The sequence below is a fragment of the Trichosurus vulpecula genome, chromosome 8 (genome assembly GCF_011100635.1).
Source record: "Trichosurus vulpecula isolate mTriVul1 chromosome 8, mTriVul1.pri, whole genome shotgun sequence".
NCBI classification, from domain to species: Eukaryota; Metazoa; Chordata; class Mammalia; order Diprotodontia; family Phalangeridae; genus Trichosurus; species Trichosurus vulpecula.
This window is the reverse complement of record NC_050580.1, coordinates 148,701,252-148,729,143: the sequence shown is the minus strand read 5'-3', so window position 1 is coordinate 148,729,143 and position 27,892 is coordinate 148,701,252. Positions and strand designations below refer to the sequence as shown.

Here is a 27,892-nt window from a genome sequence, read left to right as displayed (position 1 = left end):
GTATTCTTCCACCCCTTTTGGGTTTTATGGTCCATTTCTTAGCCATATTCTCCATTTGTTTCTGTTTTCTTACATCCAGGGTAAAGCAGTCACAACTAAAATTTTTCAGTGGGAGGGCATTTTAAGGTATTCCACCAGAGAGTTAATATTGTAAATTTCCTGTTCTTCCAATTGTGAAATTATATACTCAAAGTGAACCTTTCCAAGTAATTCAGATAATGATTTTGCTACTTCTGTCATAGGTGACCTTTCAGCTCCTGAACTATACTGATTTTGCCATAGTGACAGTGAAAGATCATATCCTTAACTCCCCTATTGGTACTACCTTGCCATTGCTAGCTGCCTTACTTTCTTTCGAAAAAACAAAACATCATCTGCATTATATTGTCTAGTAGTTAGTCACTATTCTTGTACACCCAAAACTTCCCTAGACATTTAACAAGGAAAGTGAAACAAATATGATAACTCTAGTCACTTATTATCCCTGAAAACCTTATATTGGTAAATGGGATAGGGGTAGGGGATAGCTCTGAGATATCACTGGTATAAGTAACTCCCAGGTGAGAAAACTCCCTCCGTTAATGCAAATCAGCACATCCTGTGCCACTTAGACTTAGAGAGTTGCCTAGACCAGAGGAAATATGCTGGGGACCAGGTTAAAATGTAATTGAGAAATATTTAACAAAATAAGTAAAAATAGATACTATCTTGTTAATATGGTTTTCTAAATCATTATGCTGCCAGCAGGGATCGTTATGTACCATTTAGTTACTGGTTTCTCTTTGAGTTTGATACCACCAGCCTAGAGGCCTGGGAGATTGTGACTCGACCAGAGTCACATATTCAGCATGAGTCAGAGCTAGGACTTGAACCCTGGCTTCAAGACTAGTACCTTATTCCCCACACCACACTTCCCTCTCTTTGGCAGATGACTTTCTAGGTATTGGAAAGCTCTTTCCACAAACCCTAGATGTGTAGAACAAATCTCTCTGTGACGTGAAAGCTGTCGTAGCCCCAGCAGTTTGCCCTTACAGTGAAAAGTAGAACCCTGTGTGATAAACCAGCTTTTTCCCCAAGCTCACTTTGATCTTTCAGGTTTTGCTGCCTTCAATTGATTGATAAAACATTGAGAACAGTGTGTCATCAGTTTTTGTGCTGCCAGAGTGGAAAATGTGTATGAGGCCATGTAGAATGCTAACATTTTTTTTCTTTAATAGAAAAGTACTCCATTGCCTGTAGGGTATGTTTAAATATCCGACCTTGGGATGCATCTTGAAATTATTTTCAAAGTAAACTAATAACACTTTAATCCTTCCTATAAACTTTTATGTTTCCATATGTAATAGTAACAATGGGATTTCTTTTGTTTAAAATTTTTTTATCATAGGTATAGAAAATACCCAGTGAGTAAATTTTTTCTTGATCAGTAGAAATCTGCAATAACTCTGCAACCTCTAACCCTATAAAGTTGCCTAGAACACTCGAGGGGTTGTGACTTGCTTAGTGTCAGACAAGCCTATATATGTGTCAGACTCAGGACTTAAACCCAGGTTTTCCTGACTCTGAGGTCAGCTGTCTATCCACTACTCCATGATGCCTTTTCTAATAACATAATTTAATCCTTTGAGTAAACTTATTTAATTATTATATTTGATTATTTAATAGAGTTAGCAGGAACAAATATGTAGTCTGAAAAGCAGGCAGTTATATTAGCCAAAATTCCAATTTGTATTTTATTAAAAGTGCAAATAATGCCAAATATTCAAAGTTTTCCATTTCCAACATTAGAAATACAAATGTTTTATAAATATTTACCTATAAACCCTTACATCTTTTGTTTCCTAAAGCAAATACAAAATGGAGACAATCATGGGCAAAGTAAAAGCTACGTGGGATTCAGAATAATGCTGTGACCTGTAAATAAATATCTGTGCTGATTTCTAAAGAGAAAAAAAAAGTTAGTTGGTGGTAGATCTCACTAATGTGTTTTAAGTATTCACTCTAAATGCTAGGTTAAAGGCCCAAGGAGGAAAGATCATTTTCATTAAGAGTGTAAGACTTTTTAAACTCATTACAAACATCTCTTCTGAATGCTAGAAGAATTTATATCTATTACAATATGTATTACTATGGCCTATATTTATCATATAGAATCTCAGGATGAATGAAATTATATCTTGTCAAATGTTCTAAATTCCTTGGTAGTGGATGCTGAAAACTATAAGGCCATAGGATTATTGTGATTGGTATGCTGTCTATCAAATTATAATTTTGGGAGGTCATACTTCCAGGCATCTGTTATCCAAAGTACTTAGAGAGAGGGAATATTTAAGAAGCCTTTCAGTTTTTCTTATCTGACCCATAGTGGTATGAACCCTCTTTATGCACTTAGCTTGTCCACTTAGGAACAATAGAATTACCCTGGCTTGGATAATTTATAGTATTCCTTCCCCTTGTGACTCTAAGATTCCATTAACTGAGAGGGTGAGCAACATAGTACCCTTTTCTATGGGTGGAAGAGCCTTAGCATTATGGTGACCTTTGGGTGTGAGCTACCAGTAACACTTATCTGTGATAGAATCTGCTAGGGAAAATGTAAAGCCTCAAACCATTACACCCTGACACATTCCTTCTTTCTTTTTTATAGAACTCAACATTTACAGATCTGTACATTTCTAGGATTTATACCATTAAAAAAAGGCTTCCATGCAGAGCAGCAGTTATCACTTCCTGACCCCCTGCTACTGTTTGTATCAGCAGCAATTAAAATTTGATTTACTAATCCCTCATTGCTGCCTCTCCAACTTCTTATTTTTCATCTTCATGGAGCTCTAGTGCTGTTATAGCAGAGCAGCACCTCCTCAGCCATCTGGCCCAGGAGAAGAGGCACCTAAACAAAATCATCAAAAACAAAGAACACGAATGAGCAAGATCAGAATAGTATGAGATGTGAAAAACAGGAAAAGGCGGAGAGAAGAGAGCCAGGAATGCCAGCCTTTTCGTTTCAAAGATGAAAGCAGAGTCCAGGGATGTTTGAGTTGAAGGCTCTCCCTTTGCTAGGAAAGGATCCTCCCTTTGCTTTCTAGAAGAAAGTAATCCACATTAAAGTGAGTAGTTAAACTTTTTCCAAATCCGTACCAGAGGCTATTAGCTAAAGGAATTATAAAATCATTGAAGGCTTTATCTCTTCCTTCTTGGGAAGTATGCCAGCATTTGATTAGGAAACCGGCTCTTTCTTCAGGAAGAGACTGTACATTCATGAATTTATATCCATATTGTCTTAATAAAACATCACATAGAGGTTGCTTTTGAATCTTGTGCCCATTTGTGAGGAGAAGGCATTGTGTTGGTATCCTCAGTGCCAGAAATTACTTGAATTATTTAGTGCCTGTATGAATAGATTTTTAATCCGTGAAATCATTTGTAAACGTAATGCAATTGCTGTTCAAATGCTACTAATATAGAAACTTGAGCTTTTTTTTTTCCTTTGGGGGTAGGCAGTCATATGTTGGCTGGTTTTGCTGAAATAAACATAGCCAAACTAACTTTTCCTCAGTGCTTTGCAGGGGTTCTTAATTAAAAGAAAAATAAAAACAAAACCCACAGTTACAGGAAGAATACGACTAATTAACTTGATTTTTGTCATTGCTTGCCATGGCTTCACCTTTCCTTCTATATATTGCTCTCATGCTTCCTAATGCCCTAGCAGAATGCATCGACAGATCGTCGAGGAGAGTGGGAAATCCAGCCCAGCCGGCAGACAAATACCTCGTACCTGACATCTCACTTGGCTGCAGACCGGCATGGGGGATCAGTGCAGGTATTGCCTTTATTGCCTTTTTCTGACCTTCCTAGCTTGGCTTTTGGAATGTTGGCATGCTTCTGAATCTCTTCCGTCTTTGGAATGGAAACTACTACCCAAGGGTAAGCTGTTCTTCATATTTTTGGCAGAACTATCCATATGCTATTTTTTAGCTTAATCGAGTTTACTGAGGTGTTGATCTCAATCCTAGTTATTGTTGGGGAAGTGTAGGGATGTCAGTAAGCAACTAACATCCTTATGATTTCAAATATTGTTTTCTTCTGGACTTAGTTTTGTAACACAGAAAGATAAACTACATGATATATTCTATGTAATCTGCCATTTTCAACGTGTCTAAACTTAAAAAAGATATTTGAAGGTTAAAGAATTGAATTAGTGTTAGCCAGTAATAAACTGGACTGAGAATGAAGAACCCTGAATACATCATGATGGTGTGAGACATAGCCCTAAGGCAACCTTAGGGCACACGGGTAGTTATAAGTAGTGTTCAGTAGTTGGCTTTGGCCAGAGGAGATTACACAAGGCTTGCTCATGAGTGATCATGCTGACTTGTACTCTGACAATATGCCATTGGTATATTTTTGACTAGGTATTCAAGAGAATGGATTATTTCTTTTTCTTTCCAGTAAAAAATACTTATCTAGAAGAGACACCTCAATATATTTCTGATGTCATCTGGGTTATCTGGATTCCCTTTTTCCTCTTGATTACTGAGAAGACCAGCTCCTTAAGTTTTCTTCATCACGGATTATATTAACTTTATCCCATATCTTTTTCTCATGTTGGTGATTGGGCACATTGGTTCATTGGTTACTATGTACTTGCATCAAGGAGGACCCACTTGTAAGAACCCCATTTAATGTTTTCTGTTTGAGATATCTCAGAGAAGTAATAATTCAGTTTGGAATTAGGTTGTTGTCCTTGACAAGAAGTTGGGAATACTGTAGCACATTCTTTGTAGTGATTTGATAGATTGAAAGAACTACGAGGAACACAAACTGGTGGTATGAAGAACACACAATTTGATGAGGTTTTGAAATGTGGAATTTTAATTTTTACATTGAGTTTGATTTAAGATTCATTGTTTCATATATCATTTTTCCTCTTCCCTACCCCCAAAAGAACGAAATCCCACCTTTGGTCCACAAGAAGAAAGTGCTCTAAGTTTCAACTGGTGCACTTGGGTTTGTACTTGTGTCTGGTACTAGTTAGCTTAGACTCATAAAAAATAAACGTGAAGTTCTTTATTTAGATTTAAAAAAAAAACACTTGATTAAAAATGCAAGAAAAATGTCTGGACAATAAATAGTTCGATTTTTAAGAGACTTTGCAGTAAGTTCAGCGTGATTCAGTAATGTACCATGGAAACCAGAACTGATTTATCTTAGGCATACTAATAGAAACATAGTATTCATAACAAGAGAAATTCATAGCTCTACTTTGTGTAGTCTGCCCTGGTCAGACAACATCTGGAATATTCTCTTCAGTTTTGTGTCATGTTATATGAAGAATAACCTGGAGCTTATCCAAAGGTCAGTGACTAGGACAGTAAAAGAACTCAACACCATGCCACATGAGGATCAGTGGTAGGAAAGGGGGTTGTTTAACCTGGAGAAGAGGAGACAGAGCAGGAACATGATAGCTGTCTTCAAGCATTTGAAGGCCTGCCACACATAATTTGTTTTGCTTTGACCCAGATGACTGAAGCTAGGAGCAGTATGTGAATGGTATAGAGAGGCAGAATTTGACTTAATATGAGAAAAAGCCTACGTAAAAATTACAACTACTCAAAGTGCAGTGGGCTGCTTTACTGAGGATATTCAAGTGGAGAGTGAATGAACTCTACCAATTCAAGAACCTCAGAGGTTCCTTCCAAATTTGAAATACTATGATTCTATAGTTACAGTTTTTCTAGGCCCAATTCTGGCAGCCCTTTGTCAACAATTCATCTTATACTTACTGTATTTCTAAAATTGTGGACAAAAAGACTCTAGTCTTAATCTGTCCACCCTGAGCCAAAACCATTATGCCATTATCTTGGCGAGTACTACATTGCTCAAAAGCACTGTCTATTAACACAGTAATAATCAAGTGGTTGGCCTGATTAGAATTATTTGTCATAGTATGTCATACCTGAAGAGGGAATAATATCTAATAGGACCTCAGCTGTCAATTGCTTCTCCATTTTAATAGTCTAGTCTTCAGAATTCCTGGATTTTGAAAATTGTTCCTGCAGTGCAGATGTGCAGAACTATGTTGTGTTTGGTCCAAATTCTCAGATGAAATCTATTGTGATATTTTATAAAGTTGTCTTACTTTGAAGCCATCTTAATTAAATTACCTAGTTGATTTCTTATGAATCTTGCTGAATAAAGCAAGATTGTAGAATTAAAGCATTTAAATGCACTTAACTATGTAATCTTTTACATCCATTAATCATTGCAATCACATAATTGCAATGACTCAGTGAGGTGAGTGTTGGTCACATTCTCTAAAGAAGTGAACAGAAAGTGTTACCAGTTATGTTGATGACCTCTTCTAAGTAAGCCTTTCTGAGCCTCAGCAGCCTCATTTGTCAGATGAGGCTGTTGGTCTTCCAGCTCCCGAGGTCTTTGCTTCTGTGAATAATAAAATAAGTTAGTGTTAAGAAGTAGGAAGTAAAATTCTGTCATTGGAGTAGTGCTGACCTTTATCCCCTACTCTGTACCTACCTTTATAGATGCTCCTTGGATATTGTTAAATAATACTTGCTTTTAAAAGTTTTGAGAGTCCAAAGAGAATAAAACTTGTATTTTAAGATGAAAGATCAGATATTACCTCATCTTATTCATATCCTTTACTTATGGATAATTTGATGAAATATAAAATTCTCTCTTGGTCCTTTATGAAATTTAACTAAGGGAAAGTGAACTTAACTAAAGTACCAATTCTACATAGAGCAGTAAATGGTGTTGTGCAAATCAAGCAAAAAAAGGAGCCTTTAAAAATAAATTTACTCTATACCGGCCCTGGAGTCAGGAGGACCTGAGTTCAAATCCAGCCTCAGACACTTGACACCTTTACTAGTTGTGTGACCTTGGGCAAGTCACTTAACCCCAATTGCCCTGCCAAAAAGCAAAAAAAAAAAATTTAAAAAGAAAAATAAGTTTACTCTAGAGCTTATGACTTAGAAACCACACTAGTGAGATGATTCATTACCTTCCTCATCACACTTTCCATTTCTGCAGTGCCTTATAGTTAAGGCCTCACATCAACCCTATTAGGTACTCAAGGCAAGTATTATTATTTCCGTTTTACAGAATAGAAAACTAAAGTTGAGAGCTTGAACTTTGCTTGTGCTCCCAGTTGTAGTAAATGGCAGAGCTCTGTCCTAGAACTAGACTGTGTGACATTTAACCCAGTGTCTTGTCTACTGAACCATTCAAACAAGAGTTTTGTGGGTGGGCCATGCCCTCTGCCAGCTTAGAATTCTAGAGTATAGGCTCACAAGGCAGCGTTTAGTGTTTCATTGACCAGGAGTTGGAGGGTGTTTTATTTTTTCTTATATCCAAGAATAGAAGTCTTAGTTTTTGTTCCATGTTTTCCACCGACTCATTTGTACCTCACTTTCTGTTGCCTTTAATATGGGATCAGCTCCACTTCAACTCCATTTAAACATATGTTAAATACTTGCTATGCGTAAGGCAGTATTAGGCATTGTAAACGCATAACTATCAAGGAGAGTCCCTGGCTTCCAGCTGCATTAGCACAAGTGAAGGCTATGGAGAAGCAAGAACACTGGACTGGGGACTCTTTCTCCTTCCACTCTCTTGTACTGTCACTTTGTCTCTCTGGGCCTCAATTTTCTCACCTGCAGAAAGTGAACATTGATACAACTAGTTCTTTCTGGCTTTGACAGCTTCTAGTCCAGTACACAGACTTGTAACGCTTGTTATTTCTACAGAGCTGCTTGGGAAATGCTTTTTTCCTAAAGCTCTGATGCTCACAGGAGGGATTTATTAGCCCTCTCACAGGTACAAAGTTGGAATTTTAGCATGAGAAGCACGTGGAAGGCCTGAGAATGAGAAAATGAACCGATTCTACATCAGTATGAAGAATCAAGCTAGCAAGGTTCTTCAGATTTTGTACTCTTTTTAAGCATTGTAGGAATACTCTAGGGGCCATTCTTATTCAAGTACAGGTTGGACTAGATACCTTCTGAACCCCCTTCCAACTGTAATAGTCTTAGGATGCTGTGATCTTAGTCCCAGAATCTATTAAGTGCTTTCCGCAAGCAGCAATGTGGCTGTATCTTGTGAGGTCTGTTGTAATGCTGCAGATAACTTTTGTCAATGGTGAGTATGGACTGCTACAAAATAACAGCTACTCTTTTTGTTCTTGGAGAAGTTACACAAAATTATATGCAGTAGCTTGCCTAGTAAGGCCAAGACAGTGACTTGGTCACAACCACAATTAGCTTTCTTGTATTGATGTCACATGTTTTGCTACCGTTGGGGTAATATACCATGATAGCAAGCCCAATCTCCCCACCCCCTAGTCTTCACTCTTCTTTCTGGAATGTTTATTTTTCAAAACATCTTTACCCATGTCTCTATTGAGAGGTGTTCAAGGAGCATCTTAGCTGGTGTTGACTTGCCATTGGAGCTTTATAGTCCCAGGGTGGGACTGGAGGTGGATAACGAGTTTAAAGAGCCATTCAACTCCACTTTGAAGTTTTTCCATATCCTTAAGTCATGAGGTCTGAAGTGGTAAAGAACCCAGAGGATCCCATCTGGGTACTCGTGTAAACAAGGTTCAGACTAAAAAGAATGAAACCTATTTGCTGCAAGTAGGAGAGATGTGAGTAATCTGATATTCATCTATATGGGCAAAATGGCACAAAACTGAGACATTTGAAAATTAAGGTTGGGGGGTGCAGAGCCAAGATGGTGGCTGGAAAGCAGGGACTTGCCTAAAGCTCTCCCCCAGGACCCTCCAAACACCTATAAAAAATGGCTCTGAACAGATTCTAGAACTGCAGAACCCACAAAATAGCAGAGGGAAGCAGGGCTCCAGCCCAGGACAGCCTGCATGGTCACTGGGTAAGGTCTGTCGCATGGAGCTGAGCAGAGCCCAGTGTGAGCAGCACCCAGACCAACCAGACCAAGAGCCGGGCGGAACAGGCCCTGGCGCCCTGAATCAGTGAGCTGTGGCAGTTACCAGACTTCTCAACCCACAAACACCAAAGGCAACAGAGAAGGTTAGTGGGAAAAGCTGCTGGGACAGAGTGAAAGGAGTTCGTAGTTCGGCCACTGCCCCAGGAGCAGCAGAGTTGGTGGAGCTACAGAACTACAGCTGCAGTTGCTTCTGGCCCCAGGCCCACCTGGTGGGAGGAATTAAGTGGTGGATCTGAGCAGGAGTGCAGAGCCAACTTAGATCTGAATGCCATCTGGGTTGGTGGTTCTTGGGGGAGGAGGAGCACTGGTGTGGCAGAGCTTGCTCTGAAGTAGCTCTGAAAACAACATCGCAGCCCCTCAAGCTTGGGACAAAGTACTCTCTACTCTACAAGTAGTCATACCCCGATGAAAAACTCAAGGGTCAAGTAGTTGGCTGGGAACATGGCCAGGCAGCGAAAACGGTCTCAGATTCAGACTTAGACTTTGGAATCTTTCTTTAGTGACAAAGAAGACCAAAACAGCCATAAGAAGTCAACAAAATCAAAGAGCCTTCATCAAAAGCCTCCAAGAAAAACACGAACTGGTCTCAGGCCATGGAAGAGCTCAAAAAGGATTTGGAAAAGCAAGTTAGAGAAGTAGAGGAAAAATTAGGAAGAGAAATGAGTGATACGAGAAAACCATGAAAAACAAGTCAATGAATTGCTAAAGGAGACCCCAAAAAATACTGAAAAAAATAACACCTTAAAAAATAGACTAACTCAAATGGCAAAAGAGCTCCAAAAAGCCAGTGAGAAGAATGCCTTGAAACGCAGAATTAGCCAGATGGAAAAGGAGGTCCAAAAGACCACTGAAGAAGATACTACCATAAAAATTAGATTGGAGCAAGTGTAAGCTACTGACTTGATGAGAAATCAAGATATTATAAAACAGAAACAAAGGAATGAAAAAGTCGAAGACAATGTGAAATATCTCATTGGAAAAACCACTGACCTGGAAAATAGATCCAGGAGAGATAATTTAAAAATTCTTGGACTACCTGAAAGCCATGTTCAAAAAAAGAGCCTAGATATCATCTTTCAAGAAATTATCAAGGAGAACTACCTTGATATTCTAGAGCCAGAGGGTAAAATAGAAATTGAAAGAATCTACCAATCGCCTCCTGAAAAAGATCCCCAAAAGAAAACTCCTAGGAATATTGTTGCCAAATTCCAGAGCTCCCAGATCAAGGAGAAAATACTGCGAGCAGCCAGAAAGAAACAATTTGAGTATTGTGGAAACACAATCAGTATAATACAAGATCTAGCAGCTGCTACATTAAGGGATTGAAGGGCTTGGAATATGATATGACTTTCAAACACAAGAACCAAGAGAAGCATGAAAAGGTAAACAAGAAAGAGAAACCATAAGGGACTTACTAAAATTGAACTGTTTTGTTTACATTTCTACACAGAAAGATGATGTGTATAATTCATGAGACCTCAGTAATCGGGTATTTGAAGGGAATATACACATACATACATACATACATACATACATACATACATACATACATACATATATATGTAAGTGTGTGTGTGTGTATATACATAGATATATATAGAGAGAGAGCAAGCACAGGGTGAGTTGAATATGAAGGGATGATATCTAAAGAAATAAAATCACATTAAGGGATGAGAGAGGATTATATTGAGAGAGGGAGAAAGGGAGAGGTAGAATATGGTTAATTATCTTGCATAACAGTGGCAAGAAAAAGCAGTTCTGTGGGAAGGGAAGAGGGAACAGGTGAGAGGGAATGAGTGAATCTTGCTCTCATTGGATTTGACCTGAGGAGGGAATAACATACACGCTCAATTGGGAATCTCACCCCACAGGAAAGAAGGAGGAAGGAGATAAAAAAAGGGGGTGCGATAGAAGGGAGGGCAGATGGGGGAGGTGGTAATCAAAAGCAGTCACTTTTGAAAAGGGATAGGGTCAAGGGAGAAAACTAAATAAAGGGGGATAGGATAGGAAGGAGCAAAATATAGTTCGTCTTTCACAACATGAGTATTGTGGAAGGGTTTTGCATAATGATACACATGGGGCCTATGTTGAATTGCTTGCCTTCTTAGGAAGGGTGGGTGGGGAGGGAAGAGGGGAGAGAATTTGGAACTCAAAGTTTTGAAAACAGATGTTCAAAAAAAAAGGTTTTGCATGCAACTAGGAAATAAGATATATAGGCAATGGGGCATAGAAATCTATCTTGTCCTACAAGAAAGTAAAGGAAAAGGGGATGGAGGGGAGTGGGATGACAGAAGGGAAGGCTGACTGGGGAATGGGGCAATCAGAATATATGCTATCTTGGAGTGGGGTGGAAGGTAGAAATGGGGAGAAAATTTGTAATTCAAACTCTTGTGAAAATCAATGCTGAAAACTAAAGATATTAAATAAATAATAATTTGAAAAAATTAAGGTTGGTTATTGGGAGGATAAGGGAGAATTTTATATAGTCTGCCATGCCAACAGAAAAGACACAGAAATCCTGTTACCTGAACAACTTCAAAAGGAGCTGGCCACAGCCCCAGAGAAGTTTTGAAGAAAAATTTTTTTGTGAATATATTGTTTCTTAAGCATATTATTTCCTTCTTTCTTATAATGTTTCTTGAGGCCTGATTTTCAGTCTGCTGAGTTCATGTAATTATAGCTTTATAAACTGAAAGGGAGAAATCAAGGTTGATTTAGCCTTTAGAGAAAAACTGTGACATTTTAAACTTTGTGGTTAATTAGGACAAACTTCCACTCAAGGAAAAAACTCTGGTAATTTGTTATAATCACCAGTAGAAATACCTTTTAGGTTTTGTCTTCTTGTGTGTTACACATCCAGAAGCTTAAGCATACAATTCCTGCCATCAACACAGAAAATAGGTGTTCCAAGGACTATCCAACTGAAAGCCTCTCCTTGTGTTTCTGTGTCCAGCCCTGCTGCAGGGCTACCTGCTCCCTCTGGTCCTGGTAGACAGCTCTGTGGAGAGTAGCCTTTGTTACACTCTGCCTTCTTGTTTCAGGTGGTAAGCTCAACAAATGGAGAGCTGAACGTTGATGACCCAACGGGAGCACACTCAAATGCACCCATCACAGCGCATGCCGAGGTGGAGGTAGTGGAGGAAGCTAAGTACGTTCATCTTTCAGCGGGGCTTTTTGACCATGGATTCAGAAATTTTTTTTTTCCCTTTAGCCCTCTACTTTGAATATTTGATGCTTGTTTCCATAGCCTTTCTTCTTCAGTCCCGCACTTTGGGTTGGGGGTTGGGTACTTTTGCATGTTACCTTATTGCTGTTGCTGATCTTTCTTAGCTGCGATGCCTGCAGAATGTCATTTTTGCCAAGAAAACATATGGCAGAGAAAATTACTAAATCAAAATAACCATATTAAAAAGAAGTGCTACCAGTAGTCCCAGGCTTCACAAAACAGGCCTCCCTGCTTCATGTGGAATGTGTTAAAAAATGTTCCCTAAAATCAGATTGTTGGCCATAGTGGTCTTAAATTAGGGGTTCTGCTGACACTTCTTTCTTTGTAAATCTTTCTATATCCCCTGATTAAGTGCAATATGACTACAAGAAGGTAGATTATGCAAATAATCCCTAAGTCTCTAGGTAGAGACGAATCTTTGGAAGGGAAAGAATTTACAGTATGTCTTATTAACATGAATGGTTGACAGAGTTACTGCTTTGCCCTTTTTCTGCTTCTGCATGCGTACTTATTTCCCTTCTGGCATTACTCCTTCTGCATGGTCCACGTTTAAATTCTTTGGAACAGGGGTGTAGAGTGACACGGGGCTGGGGAGTAGGGAAACATCATTTCCATCACTTTGCTTCCTCTTCCCCATGAAAAAGCAAAGCCAAGTTTGGATTCCAACAAGTGTCTTTGGGGGAGGTTTGCCATTTATTTATTTTTTGCTGGTGCTGGCCAACTTTGGATGGAAACCTTTGAGTCCCTTCAGTGATCAGAGTCCGAATGAATGATCAAGTTGGGTTGCTTCTCTGAAACACAACATATTAATAGAGTCTTTTTGTCCCTGGTAGTCTCTTGGGCCACTCAGTAGCTTGAGTAAAAGTAACAAAATAATCCAGTCTAAGTGAATTTTCAAACCAAAAAAAGCATTAATCTATATCTGCTTTCTTCTCCCATCTTAACATGGGTTTAACACATTTCCCTATTCTGTTCTCCTTGACATTATTTGCCAAACAGATTTTGCTTTGGAAGTTGCTTTCTTTCAAATCCTAGAAATTGACTTTTTTCTCAGTACACAGAATGCCACTGAAGATGAATTGGGCTTCAGTTCTCCATTTGAGTGCCCCCTCATTGTCACTGATCTTTACATTCAATTCCCTCTGCTGCCCAAGGGCACCTGCTGCTTTTTCAGTTTATTGAAGGCAGAGTTGACAGATGAGGGATAGCGACAAGACCTGTGATTTTACTGGTAAGAGTGCTGTCCCAGATGACAAGATTGCAGGTCAGTACTCTAGAATTTCCTAGAGTGCTAAGAGATTGAGTAACTGAGCTAGTGCCACACATCTCATATGTGTTGGAGATAGGACTAGAATCATGTCTGACTAGCTTCGAAGCAAGCTCTCTGTCCATTTCATCACACTGACTCTTTAATTGACAGAAAGGAAACTAAAGCAACAAACCAAAGATAGTTTTTTGGTAGGAAACCATTGTCATCGTAAAGGGACAATCTCCTTATTCTCAGGAAATGTGCTGAGTTTTCTTTTCACCATTTTTTCATTTCCCCTGCAAAGGTATAGTAAGCTAGCATAGGGCAGTGTGTTGCAATTTGGCCGAGACGCTGTGCCATTAGGATTGCCAGCAGGGTTCCTCACTCCTGCCACCCTGATCCTCTACCACTTAGAGCACCTTTGTGTAGGAACTGCGTAGAAGCAAGGAATAAAGGAAGAAAGGAAGGATGTAGGGAAGGAGGGAAAGAAGGAAGCATTTATTAAATGCCTGCTATGCCAGGCACTGTACTAACTGCTTTACAAATTTTATCTCATTTGATCCTTATAACAACCCTGGGAGGAGGTAGGTGCTCCTATTGTCCCATCTTACAGTAGAGGAAACTGAGGCAGACAGAGGTTAAGTGACTTTCCCAGGGTCACCTAGATAGTAAATGTCTGAGATCAGATTTAAACTCAGGTCTTCTTGAATCCAGGCCCAGCACTTTACCCATTGCATCACTTAGCTGTTGTGTTTAGATGTGAACCCACAGCATATATGCTACATGTAAAGTATGATACAAATTTTCTATACTTCCCATAAATATAATAAATATATATGCCATGGGATGATTCATCTCTCACAAAGGAACACACTCATTTCATTACATTTTGGTTAACTTGTACATTAATTGTGTGTATGTATATGTGTGTGTATGTTTTGCATATGTGATATAGAACTTCCCATACTAGACTTTATTGGTATAATCAAAACCCCAGGTTATAGTGATAGTTTGTAAAAACTTTTCTGAAAGTTCCATTGAGCCATTCACTGTGAAAGAACTACTGTTCCTATAAACACCATCAGGAATAGAGGAATGGATGATCTATAGAATTAGCTTGGCCATTTGAGATTGTCTGTAGATCCTCAGGTTTAAATTTTATTTTCTAGCATTTATCTGGACTTTTTTGAATTTCATATGCTAATCACTACCACTCTCATGATAGCGACCAATACATCTTGCTTAATAGAACTATAGGATGCCAGTTTGTCTTAACTCTCTTTTGGCTTTCTATAGGAAAATTTTTAGAGTAATTATGGCCGTAAGATGATTGTTCTATATAAGATGATGCAGCAGCTAGAATTGTTTGGGCCGCCCTGCATGTTCTCTTAGTGAAGACAGCCGTGCTATCACTTGCCATTCTTGGGCAAAATATAGATTTTGCTTTGAGTTGAGTCTAATGCATTGGCAGTTTCTAGACTACAGAACTTTACCCCCAAATGCTTGATTTTGGAACACTCATCCATGTTACAGTATGGAATTGAAAGAAATATAATATTGCCTTGACTTTCCTTAAAAAAGAAAGGCTCTGATTTCTTCTTTTCCACGAGACACATGGCATAGATACTGATTCGAGTATTCTTATAGGGGAACAACTTTAGTTTGGGGTAAAATAAGTGATGGTGGTGATCCATTGACTTGTTTGGAGTAGACATCAGTCACTTATTTACAGCAAATAAGTGAGACTAGTGAAGATCATTACAATTATGCTTATAGTAGACAATCAAAATTAAGGCCCATTACCATCCCTTTTTGAGTCAGCCAGCTAGTACTTACTTGAAAACCAGTTCATCTGAAATTTTTTTCACATGCTTAATGGGGGAAGCACTAACTCACAGCTTCTCCCACATAAGCAACCGTTGATAGAAAACATAGAAAGGTGAGAGATTGCTACACTCCATCTCAGAGTTAGCATGAAGTTAATCTCTTAGCTTTTTGTAAGGTCTAAGAGTACTTATTTTCTGCTTTGGTTTCCTCCAGGCAACACCATTTGCTCTCTCCTCATTAGTCCAGGTTTCCTTCTATCTCTTAAAGCAAACTTTCCTTAATGGCCCATTCTGGCCTTTCCCTTCAGCTCCTCCACTTCTGCCCCATTCTTCACTGAGATTCTACCGTCTCAATGCTTGTTCCAGGTACTAACTGTCCGTTCTCTTTAAAAGGACTAAGTAGCCTATGTCTCCCCCACACCTGCTCCCTCTTCCTTCTCCTCGAGGAGGAGTTAGGCTAAAGTCAGATGTGCACTGCATGTTTGCATGGCTCACAGTAACTCACTTCCATCTCACCTCTGTGAACTAATCTTTCTTTCTCTCTTTCTCTCTCTCTCTGTTTCTCTCTCTCTTTTCCTTTCTGTGTTTTTCTCTTTACACACTCTCTGTAGCTGCCTGAAAATGCTCAACTTGTGGTGAGTCCCTCTCTCCAGTCCACATGCAAGGGGAGCGGACCAGACTAGACTGGGATTGGCAAAACCAAACAAAAGTGACTTAGGAAACAGAATTGCTTCAAAATGCCACCCTGTGCCATAATTATCCTATCTGGGGAATTATATCCACAAGGTGGGGATGGGGGTAGACAAAGAAGGCCTATACCCAGAAATTAGGCTCTCCTGTGTATGCATTCAAAATCCACCCCCCCCTAAAAAATTCTCATTCCCTTTCTTTTTGGCTTAGTATATCCCCCCCAAAATTAACATGACCAGATAATGTCAGAAGGAGATGGACAGAGCTGGGGAGTCATAACTGCTAAGTCTCCCCCCAAGGGATTATTCCTCACAACAAAGGAATTAAAAATTGGAAGGATGATGCCTTGCCTAAATGATATGTCATGTTCTCTAGCATGGAAATCAGCTTCTTTGAAAAAATCAGTGGCTTCTGTTGTTTGTCAACAGGTTCCACTATCTAGGAGTTCGTGGGTTTTATGGGTCCATTGAGAAGAGTATGACCCAAGTATTGATTCTCTGAGGGATACCTACCAAGGGAGGAAAGGACAATTTGTTTAATGACTCCATCTCTATAAGATCACAGAACATTTAGTCAAGAACTAATTCAGGTGGAGTGAGCTGCTAAAATACTGAGCCCTATTTAGCCTTTTTGTACTGGGCAAAAAATCATAGAATTTGTCCTGGGAAGTAACCTAGAATAAATGAAAGGGGGTGTCTGAAAAATATGGAAGTGCTAAAGAATCCATGTGTGGTGAGGAATGTTCCTACTGAGCGGTTGGGTGGCCTTCCTCCCTGCCAGCCTTCTCCCTGGACATTGCCTGAGGTCCTCCCAGCCTCTCCTGAGCTTGTCTGTCTGTTGTAGTCTGGGGTTGTATCTCTTCCACATTGTCTGCATGCACAGGGGGTCACATTCTGTACGATGGTCACACCCTTTTGACTGCTTTGTTTCTGCTTGTGTTCAATGACCAGTCTGGGCATCCTCTCCTGAACCCTTATTGACCAAGCCAACTGAAGCACCATGTTGGCCAGGAAATAGAAAAAAATCCCTCAAAGGGGAAGGGAAAGAGTAATAATGAAATTTTTTAAATGGGGGTTTTGAAGGTAGAAACCTTAATTCTGGGACATCCATGAGTGAATTTGACCCCTTACTCTTTTTTTGAGTAGATAAATGTTTGTAAGTCTGACTTTGTCATGTTCCATCTCCCCCCTGAGATGTCAGTCATATTTCCCTGAATCGGTAAATAAGCAAGTATTTCTGTGTCCCTGTTGTGTGCCCAACGTTGTGCTAGGTGCTGAGGGATGTATGAAGAAGTGAGATATCTTGCCCCTCAAGGAGTTTACAGTCAGCTGAAAACCAGTGCTATGAGGCAATGAAGAAGTGCGAAAGGAAAGGTCCAGACAGTGAATGCTATGGGATGTCAGAAGAGGGGAGAGGCTACTGGTTTGAGTGGTATTTCACAGAAGAACTGAAACTGGAGCTAGATGTTGAAGGATTTGGATACTTAAGGAGGAGACAAACTATGGGAAGTATTCCTAGTCTCCATGGGAGAGTGGAAGTGGATAGAATGAGTTAAGTTGAAGAATCATAGATTCAAAGCTTTGGAAAGGACCTTAGAACTCACCTCATTTCCCTCATTTGACAAATGAAGAAACTGAGACCCAGATAAACTGTGACTCACCCTAAGTGACACAGACAATAAGTTGAAGTGTCAGGTTTTGCTTCTTGGACTTCTCTGACTGCAGACCCATTTCTCTTTCCATTAAATTAAGACACCGAAACCAGGGGAAAAACTTATTTCAGCTTGCAGTTAATGAGACTGCTTGGAGTCTGTTTGGCATACTTAGAACCAAAAGCTGTTTGTATAATCTTTGAGGCACAGAGAATTGATGTAGAGAGAATCAAACTTAGCTTCCTTGTTCTTTTCTGAGATATGGTAATGCCTACATAAACTGATTTTGTGATATCTGGTCTAATATCTAATGAATAGGACTTCTCCACTATCTTCATTGACTCCTTTGGTAGGTGTGTCTACAGAAAATAAGAAAGGAAGAGAAAAACAGTTTGTGGGGAGTAGTCTTCCATGGGTGGTGGTGGTGGTGGTGATGATGATGATGGTGGTGGTGGTGGTGGTGGTGATGGTGGTGATGGTGATGGTGATGGTGTGTATATAGAACTTTGAGGTTTGCAAATGCTTTTTTAAAGTATCCCATTTGATTACAACAACCCTGGGAGGTAGGTGCTATTATTATCCTTATTTTACAGATGAGGAACCTGAGTCAGACAGATTTTTTTTAAGTGACTTCTACTTTAAGGTCAGACAGCTATTAAGAATTCAAGTCTGGATTTGAACTCAGGTCTTCCTGTCTCCAGGTCCAGCACTCTATCCAGTAAGGATTTTTCTTTTAAAAAATTGCATATTGCATCTTCATTAAACAGACAAAATCAATTAGATTGAACATATCTCAGTTCCTTAGAGTCGTGTATTCAAATTCAGTGATTCAGCTATGCCACTGTCCTCCGCAGGTAGTTGAATTTAGCATCACACATTAAGTCATGGTGTGCCAGTTAGATGAGATCTAATAAACAATTTACAAAATATCTTGTGATTTTTTTCATAAGGATAAAAACTGACCCAAATGTCATTAACCTCCCTGAAAGCCATGATTAATAAAGCTATCAAAATATCAACCGCTTGCAATTTAAATTGTTTTATTTAACTAGCTCCTGGATGGTCACTTTAAGTCCAGAAAATAATTGCTAATATTTGTTCACATTCCACCTTTGACATTTAATTAACTTTACAGTCAACATTGACCAAGCATTAAGTAATCAAAGCTTGTTTGGTCACTATTTTAAAACATTTATTAAACGCATATGCATCCATGATTTTCTAAGGGCTGTACTGTCTGTCACCTATTAACAGTAAACAACAAATATCATTGATTTACTTGGAGAAAACCTTTTGGAAGGCCTCTAAAATCCTCTTTAGTCCTTACCAGTTTTTTACATTCAGATGGTTAGTACTTATCCCTGATTAATTATTAATTTCTAATTCTAAGAATTTTCCTCTGTTGAAGTTTTGAGTATCTGTTCCCTTTGGGGGATGGGGGGGTATTAAGAGAGGTTTTTTTTGTTTTTAACTGGGGTCCCTATGTGGAATTTCCACTTGGTGTGCATGTATATATACATATATATATGTAAAACATATTTTTCTTCCAAAAATCTACTGTATAAAAGTGTAGCCTTACTGTTGTTTTTCAGTATTTATATGTACTTTTTAACTTTCAAAGAGATCTAATTTTAGGGAGTTCAGCTTAAGTTCAGAGCATTATGAGGTCCTCTTTTATAGGAAAATTTGCATTTGACTTTTATTTCCATGGTGTCTGAATGAAAAATGTGGTCTTAACTCCTAAGAAGAAGTTAGCAGTGATGGGAAAGAAGTAGCAAATATCTGATTCCATTAACATTAACGTTCTGAGCAATAAACCTAAAATTAAAAGCCTAAGAAAGCCAGTCTTAATTACCCTTGAAGATTTTCTTTTAAGTTATTAACAAGTCTGAATTATATCTGTAATATAACTTTCCCCCATCCCATGACTTTACCCTTTCCTCTTTTTTTCCCCACCTGACATTTTCATTTTCTGTGTTTCACCACTCTGGAAGGATCCTCCTCACCAGCCCCACCACTGCCCTCACCATCCCACTTCTGGACTTCTCATTCACTGCAAAAATGACTTCCCTCTTTGTTCCTGCAACAAGGAAATAAAGAGGAGGTAGGGGATGGGGGTGAGCCTCAGGCAAAGAGTATCTCATATGATCAGCACCATCAGTTGGCACTCAAGGGTTCAGCAAAGGAAGCTGGCCCTAAACTCAGCATGGTGTTTCACCTTTAATCCTAAACATGACCAGTTGTTAAACACAATGTGGAACATCAGCTGAAGTCTAGGGAAGGCTATATTTTGCCTTATTCTGGATCACTTAGTAATCAATTGTCAGACCAATGATCCCTGAAAGATTTTAAAAGGTTTTATTAAGGCATTCTTATTTCCTTTTTTTTTTCCTTTGTTCACTATTAGTAGAATGCTCAAAGGCCCCCATTCTGAACTGGAGCTTTTCCTGATCTCTCTACCAAGAGGTCCTCGGTTGTCCATTAGATTCTGCAAGAGCTTCAAGCATCAGCTTTCAGTGAGATTTGTGTGCCTCAAGTCATTCTTTGCCTATAGTGCCTGTAGATGGTCCTTGCCTCCAGTCTGAAGAGTTTTGCTGTTCAAAGAAAAGATGCAAGCAGGGTGTGATGCAGCCCAACAAATTCCCAGGCCTAATTTGTTACAAAGAAAGGCAAAGGGGTTTTGTAGGAGAGCTAGAATGAGGCACAAGCCTTTCCCTTCATTTCCTCCAAGTTTCTGGCACTTGGTGGACTGCGTTTACATTAGTGTGGGGGGAAATAGATTGGGTCATTTTAGATTGAGACAGAGCAGCCATGTCTTCAGATTTCCTAGCAGATACCCATCCTGCATGCTCTACATGGCGGGCTCTAGTCCTCATTGGCGAAGGGAGAGAAGCCTACCACTTACAGTTCAGAGGGGTAGCAGGTGTCTATTGGGGCTCCAAGCCATCAACTGACTTGTGTTGTCCTTTGTGCTCCAGGTGCTGCTGTTTCTTTAAGAGGAAAAGGAAGAAGACTGCCCAGCGCCACAAGTGACCAGTGCCTCCCAGGAGTCCCCTCCCCTACCCCAAGCCCTGGGGACTCTTCAGTTGCACCTGCAGCTCCTGCCATTGCTCGTTAGAAAGGACTCCTCTCTGGGAGGAGAGCGGAAGAGGAGAGGATGGAGATCAAAAACCAAAAAGAGAAGAAAACAGATGCCCCAGAGGAAGCCAGCATGGAGTTGGCCAGTGCTGAATCGGTTCACCGCTTAATTCCAAGCCGGAGGCTCTCGGTGGGCTCCAGACTCCCGGTGGCTCCACCACTGCTTGCACTTGGGGCTGCCTAGTTGACTCTCCTTCCCATTGTTTACAGTGAAGGTGTCATTCACAAAAACTTGACTACTATTCTCTTCCTCAGTTTACTCCTGTGCTCTGCCTTTCCCTCCTCCAATGAAAAGACTAATAAGTAAAGGCTTTATATTCTAATGGTAAGATGAGAGGACCTTCCCCAGACAAGGTAGGCAGCTAAGAAGTGGGAGAAAGACAAGTCTGGAGTTGGAGAAAGATTTCCTCCACCTTCCAGGCTCCGTGATAGAATTCCTCTTTTTGTTCATCTGCGCTGCCACTGATGCCTGATCTGGCCAGAGGATGCCGGTTCCTTCCCTCTTTCCCTCCCTACTTGTGACGCTACACTCTAGCACACAAGCTGTGAGAAATTTGCAATCTGCCGTCCCTGTAGAGTTGGTGTTCTTGGCTCTCTTGGTGAACAAGCGCTATTCTCTAAGCAGTAATAGGACGGTGCAAATTGTTTTGGAAAAAGAAAAATTGACCTTACTGCACTTTTAATTTTTTAATAACATGGCAGATGCATATTGTGTCTGATTATTTTGGGGTTTTACTTTTTCTTTGTGGAGGGAGTGGGGCTAGTACAGCCACTGAGGGAGAAATGTGGGTCCAGAGAACATTCTCAACATAATGATCTTGGTCTTCAGTACTCAGAAAAAAAGAAGCCAAACCTCAAGCCGTCTGAATCATCTCGCTCAGATTGGCAAGGTCTGTAAGGAGCCATACTTGAATTTCTAGTCCTACTTCTCATCTGGCGAATGTCCCTCCCAGAGCCTCGTGACCTGACAGTTCGGTGACCCTTGCTTGTATGCACATAGACAAGCTAGGTTGGACTGAAGACTAACTTCGGATAAATGAATTATCCTAGAGAAGCAGATGACCAGCCAGGAAATAAAGAAAAGTTTTCTTCTCACGAAGCATGGGTCCTGTCTGGCTAGGTAACTGTGACTTCCAGATGACATTGGGGTAAAATTGAAATAAGTGCTACCACACATCTCTGTGGGGAGGAAAAAAAAAGGAGAAAAGCCAGCATGGCGAGGAAAGGAGTGGACTTGTTCTTTGCCTTCTGACTGTGGAATGAAACTGGGGATGTTTGTCAGCAGCTGAAACGAAGCCTCACCAGGCCCTTGCAGCCAGACTGTAGACCGTGTGATCTGCCTAACATTGCTGTAAGCTAAGCCTATGTACATCTCTAGGCAGGTCAATAAACCTAGCTAGCAGCAAGAAACAGTGTCGAGAAATTAAACACTGGAATAAGTTGGTAAGGCAAGATCACTTGGTTCTGGAAAACCTTGGGGAAAAAGGAATTGTAGCAAAAGATTTTCAATCACTTTGTCAGTTTATATAGCAGGGATAACTACAGGAGGGGTGGGGATGGTGAGCCTAGAGAGGGGATGGGGATCCCCTCCAAGTAGAATGATGAAGAAACTAGGTCTCCTTCCACTCAAAATACTCTGCACACCATCATTTCATGCTGACACACCACTGGGAAGGGGCTCGACTCTTCCACTTCCTGCGTGAACAGGGCATAATCTAGATTTAGTATTTTCATTCTAGATTTTCATTGGAATTCAGCGGCTTGTCCAGACAATGATAAGAAAGTGATAAGATTCTGGCTTAGTATCCTAGACTGATTGGCAGGGGGTAGAGGAATTATCTTTATCACAGAAGGGTCTTATTTTGGGAAGGATGAAGGAAGGGAAATATTCTCCTTCTCCTGTCTTAGTCTCTTACTACAGAAGAGTTAGAGAGCTCTCCATGAAGGAAGTTGGCATCCCTTGGTCTTATAATTTTTATCACATGAAAATCCTGGTCTCCAAATTTTGGGTGTACCTTTGAACTTACAGGTATGGAGATAATTTCTAGTAGTTAGCCATTTTCTGCTACCAAGTCTCTTGTTGCCTTACTTGAATGGAGCAGAAGCAGTGCTAGCTAGAGCCATAGTGGGGCTCCAGCTGCCCCAGGAAGACCTGGGCTGGGAGTTTAGCTTCACTGACTTCTTATTTGTGTAGCTCAGATAATAATTGTGATTTTTCTTTTTGTTAATTTAGCAAGAAATCTTTCTATATGTGAAATGCAGAGTGGTAGGGAGGTTCCCTGTTTCCTCCATATCCCCCAGAACTTTGAATGTTTGGGACTTCACTTCCTTGCCCTGTTACCTGGTGGTTACACCCCAGTTAGTAAGACTTGTATATGGCTTTGTGCTGGTTTTAAATTGGTGCATATGCAATTCTTTTAACTACTCCTTCCTTATCCCTTCCCAAAGAAGGGTCTGCCAAAAGGCACCCAGGAGAATTCTAGAAGAAGGGGCACATCCTAGAAAAGCCTGGTGTGGCCTAGCAATCTCAACCCTAACCAAGTGCCTCTCACCAAAAAAAGTAAAGGCAGTGTCCTAGCCTTGCCTGGCCACCGGGTGAACCCACCTGCAGATGTGTCTATGGCTTTTCTTGGGTCTTACATTTTTTTTTTGAAGGGATAGTTCTTGAAGGGTGGGATATAAGTAGCTGGAGGGGCTCCTTCCCAATGACCTATTCCTCTGATGCCCTCTGAAGATTTAGCTTTCACGAAAGAGGTGTAGAAATGAGGAGCCAGATCCCCAGCATTCTGGTAATATTTCATGCCTGCCCAGGGCCTCTGCTACAGTGGTATCACACTGCTGTCACTTGGAAGAAGCAGCTAGACTCAGGAGTTACAGGGTCTTCTGATGAAAAATTGTGGGAGACCTGCCTCTAATGAATATTAGGAACAGCCTTCCCTGCATAGCTAGAGAAAGAGTTCTCAGACAAGTTAGGAGATAGCTAGCTGTACCTCCACTTGTGAAACAGGGCTTCCTTTCACTCCAACCCTGTGATTGCATAACAATGTGGCCCCTAGAAAGGAATTCTTAATGTGTGAAATTCCAAAATCATTTGCAGTCACGATTTTATTCGAATTCCATACTGCAGTAATTCAAACTCTAAGTCATCTTAATTGTTCTCTGGCCATCAAGGATTGACCAAAAAAATTTTTTTATCTTTATGTAACTTTAAGGTCACGAAACTCCCTTTGTTTACTTCTGCTAACCCTACAGTACTGTACTGTTGAAACTCACCTAAGCATATGCAGACTGGTGTTAGTTACATCCTAAACAGATGGAGATCATACTGGGATTCCACCATCTTTCCTAGTCCTAAAGTCCCCAGGTCTACCTGTGTTGACCCCGAGGAGGCTTCACCTGTTCTCTCTGAACCAGGTAAATGGCCCTGTCTTTGTTTTGGCCAAGTTTTAGAGTATTTTCCCCACGTTAGCAGGGCAGAATTAGGCATGGTATTGTATCCTAAGCATGAAAGTCATTCCATCACCATTAGCCCTGTCTCCAGATCTGCTCTGGAGCTTCCCACAGACCAGGCAGACTCTTATTTCAGAGTGCCAGAAGAAGCAAGATCCCTGAACTAGAGCCCAGGAACGTAAGCAGCTTCTCCCTCCAGCAGTCAGCTTGCTTTTGTAATGACTTCAGGGAATGTTATCTGACTGCTCTCTGTCAAATGGGGCCAAGGAAAGGTAGAGTGTGTATGCTGGGGGGGCTCGAAGAGAAGAATTTCTGCCTGCTTAAGGCTCACATGGAGAGCTGACTAATGCAGGGGCAGGTAAAACAACAGCTTCAGTAGACAGCCATTGTCGGGAGGATTCCAGCATGTGAGTAGTGATTGCTTATTTATTCTCAGTATACTTGAAAATGCATTAAAGCATCTGCTGCCCATTAGCCAGAAAAGGTATCTCCTTTTAAAGCAGCTTCCAATATAGCTAAATGGAAAAGTACATATAATGCTCATTCAGTGTTGATTCTCAGTGTTAGTAACTGCTTTTTAACACCCAAGAATATGCAGCACTTGGAACATTACTTCAAAGTGGTTACTAAGGATCACAGCCTTAATTTTTTTTTAATATAAGACATAACCCCTCCTCCTTGCCCAGTGAGCATGGCATGCATTTCTTAAAAGCACTGCTTCCAACAGAGTATCTCCCAAGAGGAACTTGTCTCCCCCTACACACACACCCCCACGTACCTCTATGCCCAGGCATGCACATACTCTACACCTCCTTTGTTCCCCTCCTTCCACTACCCATAGCCACGTTTTCTAGGCTTCTCCTTTTCCTGCATTTAAGCCAGTTTTCCATACAGGTTAGCCAGCCTGAGTAGTATCCAGTGTCAGAGTGGATGGGCCAGGATTCCCTGGGTTTGGAGCATGCGATGCAGCCTTTGTGAAGCGGTTAGAATCCACCAAGGCCAGTACTGCCTCTCTCCTGGGCTGCTGCTGCTGCTCCTCCTATTAGGCCTGATTTGACCGGAAGGCGATCATTTCATACCCAAGGTGAATATGACCAAGCCTAGGAGTCCAGAGAGTTGGAATGATTGCCTCAGTCTCCTTTTCTGCTGTCAGTGATGTGCTTTAAAAACAAAGGCACTGCCTTGAAGGAAGCTGCTTTTCCACATACAAACCAAGGCCCAGTCACCTGCACAGAAGCCTTATGGATGGCTCCTAGGCCCCAACTCCTAGGGTCTTCACCACGAAGGATCAGTTAGGAATTTAAAGTGTGATTATTTTGGTTTTATTTTATTTTTGCTTTTATTTTTTAAAGGAAAGGGAAATGTGGCCCTTTTGAGGGTACTTGAAGTTTTGAGCAGTGTTTTAACCACAAAGTCGGAATTTCAATGTATTTGACTAATTAAGTAGTCTTAAAACATTGGTATGTTTTCCTTAACTCCATTTCCAGGTAACTGAGTGCAAAAGAACTGGTTTCTCCATTGTACTCAAAATAGTAGATAGATTTAAATTACACTGAGTGTAGACAGTGGAAAGCGTATTTCCCCAAATCAACCAGGAAATCCACTCCAGTATTTGTGTATAGGTCAGCCTATGGAGGAAAAAGTGAATGTGTATTTCATATATTTCTAGTTTGATTTACCAAACTCATCGTTATAAGGAAACCTCAGTTATGTAAACAAGATCTGTTTTTTTTTCTTTCACTCCAGTAAAATGTCTGATGCCATCATTGTCTGCAAGGTGTCACTTTAGAGAGGTGTCCCTGATAGCATATGGGGATGGTCTGTCATCACCCTACTGCTAATAAATACCAGGAATGTGGTGATCTTGACAGTCAGCTTTCTTCCGCCCCACCCCACCCCACCATTGTGCATGTGACTTTTTCTTTTTCAGTGTTCCTCTTCTTGAGCTCTAGACCAAATCCCAGGTCATCTCTTGCACAGAAAACCTTTAAAAGGTTTGTCAATCTGTTAGGAATGTCTCAGGAAAATGAGCCATTTCTTTAGGGGTAGGGAGTGGAATTATATACTGACGTGTGGATATGTATGTATGTATTTCCTAACCCTACCTATTTACAGCTCAAGCTGCTCTAAACTGTTCCTGAGTATTCTCTGAAGAAAACAAATGATAGATGAGTGCAGCATGCTGATCCTGGTAAAGATTCTCACTTGTTGAACAGAAAGAAGAGTAACAGTAGAAAATATGTAGATGATACCAAAAAATATTCTAACCCCCAATGGAAAATAATATTAAGTCACAAATTCCCACTGGATATATTGCAAGCTATAATTTATTATATTATTATTTTGTCTATTTCTTTAACCTTTGCCCTTGTACTTTCAAGAGGGGTTGTTGGGGATATCGATCGCAACTTTTTTTTTTTACTGTAAAATGTATAAATCAGCCGTGGAAATCATTTTTTAAATTGATATTGTGTGGATGTGTCTGATTCTTGTTAAATGCCTTTTTGAGTTTTTTATCTTTTATTTTAAATATGTAATGCAATATTTTATTCATAAAACCCTGGCACTGGTCTCGAAGCTCAGCTGTGAAAATGAAACTTGTAGTATTTTTTAACATGAATGTCAATTTAAAGTGTATTTGAAATGGTTCTACCGGAATAAGGGCTTATATACCACTGGGAAAAGCTCCTCTGAGGGGGGAGTGGCTTTCTTTGGAGAACATGGGTCCTGATATCTTTGTCTCTGAATTGCCCATTTCCTAGGGCAGCAGGAGAAACACAAATGTGATCTTAAAGTACACCTCTTCCCCACTTTTGGGAGGGGAAGGGACTCAGTTTGCACCCTTTTTGTATGTAAAATAAAATGTCTTACCTTTCAGGCTGGTCCTATTTAGTTTTTCTTTTCCTTTTCCTTTTCTTTCTATCTTTTTTTCAAAACCCTGTTACATTTCTAGGGGCTAACACTCAAGCCAGGACCAGCCTTGGTGTGATTTAGGCGCTACACTTATCTCTCCACCCTGGTGCTACTGAGACTCAGACATTATTATTTTCATTCCTTTCGGGTGAAGCCTTGTCCTCTCCTTGAGGTCCTATCTTATGCTTACTCCTGGTTGGGATATCACATGAGTTTCAGTGCCCTTTTTTTTTTTAAAGTAACCTCTATTAGTATAAAAGCCCTACATGGGGAGGGAAAGGGGGAGCAGCCAGAAATTGGAGTTGGGAAGTGGCAGCTGCACTGATCCAGGTCTTTCTAAGGTGGAGAAGAAGTCCATTGTGTGGTTTGGGAATATGAAAAGAATTGTTCTCTGTTGCAGGAGGCTCTGCACAAATTGAAATCTAGTATGAACCATGTTGAAGAGAGGACCTTTGAACTCTGTGTAGCCAATACATTGTAACTCGAGGGTAATAGGGTAAGAAGCAGTTGCACTTTTCAGGACCATGAAAATTTAGCTACATTAACTCAGCTACAATTTAGGAATAAGTCCAAATCTTGACAATTCATATGAAAGTGTACAGATCCTCAACAACTGAAGACCGAAGTAATCTTATTTTCTGTGTGGCAAGTGTGTATATCTTCTTACCTATCCCCATGCTAAATCTCCTACAGTTTTTGACATCGTACATTTAATTCATTGAGTCAGCAACAATTCAATTCAGCAGACACTTTTTGAGCACCTATTTAGG

General features: G+C 40.3%; 1 protein-coding gene across 3 annotated transcripts in view; it reads left to right on the top strand.

The window, feature by feature from the left end:
• CSNK1G1 (casein kinase 1 gamma 1) overlaps positions 1 to 27,084 on the top strand; it is a 261,324-nt gene extending 234,240 nt beyond the window's left edge. For 2 of the 3 annotated variants that reach the window (XM_036734507.1, XM_036734508.1), the window contains exons 11-13: positions 3,710 to 3,820; positions 12,021 to 12,127; positions 20,600 to 27,084. In XM_036734507.1, the coding sequence (XP_036590402.1) occupies positions 3,710 to 3,820; positions 12,021 to 12,127; positions 20,600 to 20,654 (273 nt within the window). In that variant the 3' untranslated portion in view covers positions 20,655 to 27,084. The remainder of the gene's footprint in view (positions 1 to 3,709; positions 3,821 to 12,020; positions 12,128 to 20,599) is intronic. The other variant, XM_036734509.1, reaches the window with a different exon arrangement.
• The last annotated feature ends 808 nt before the right edge of the window (positions 27,085 to 27,892 follow it).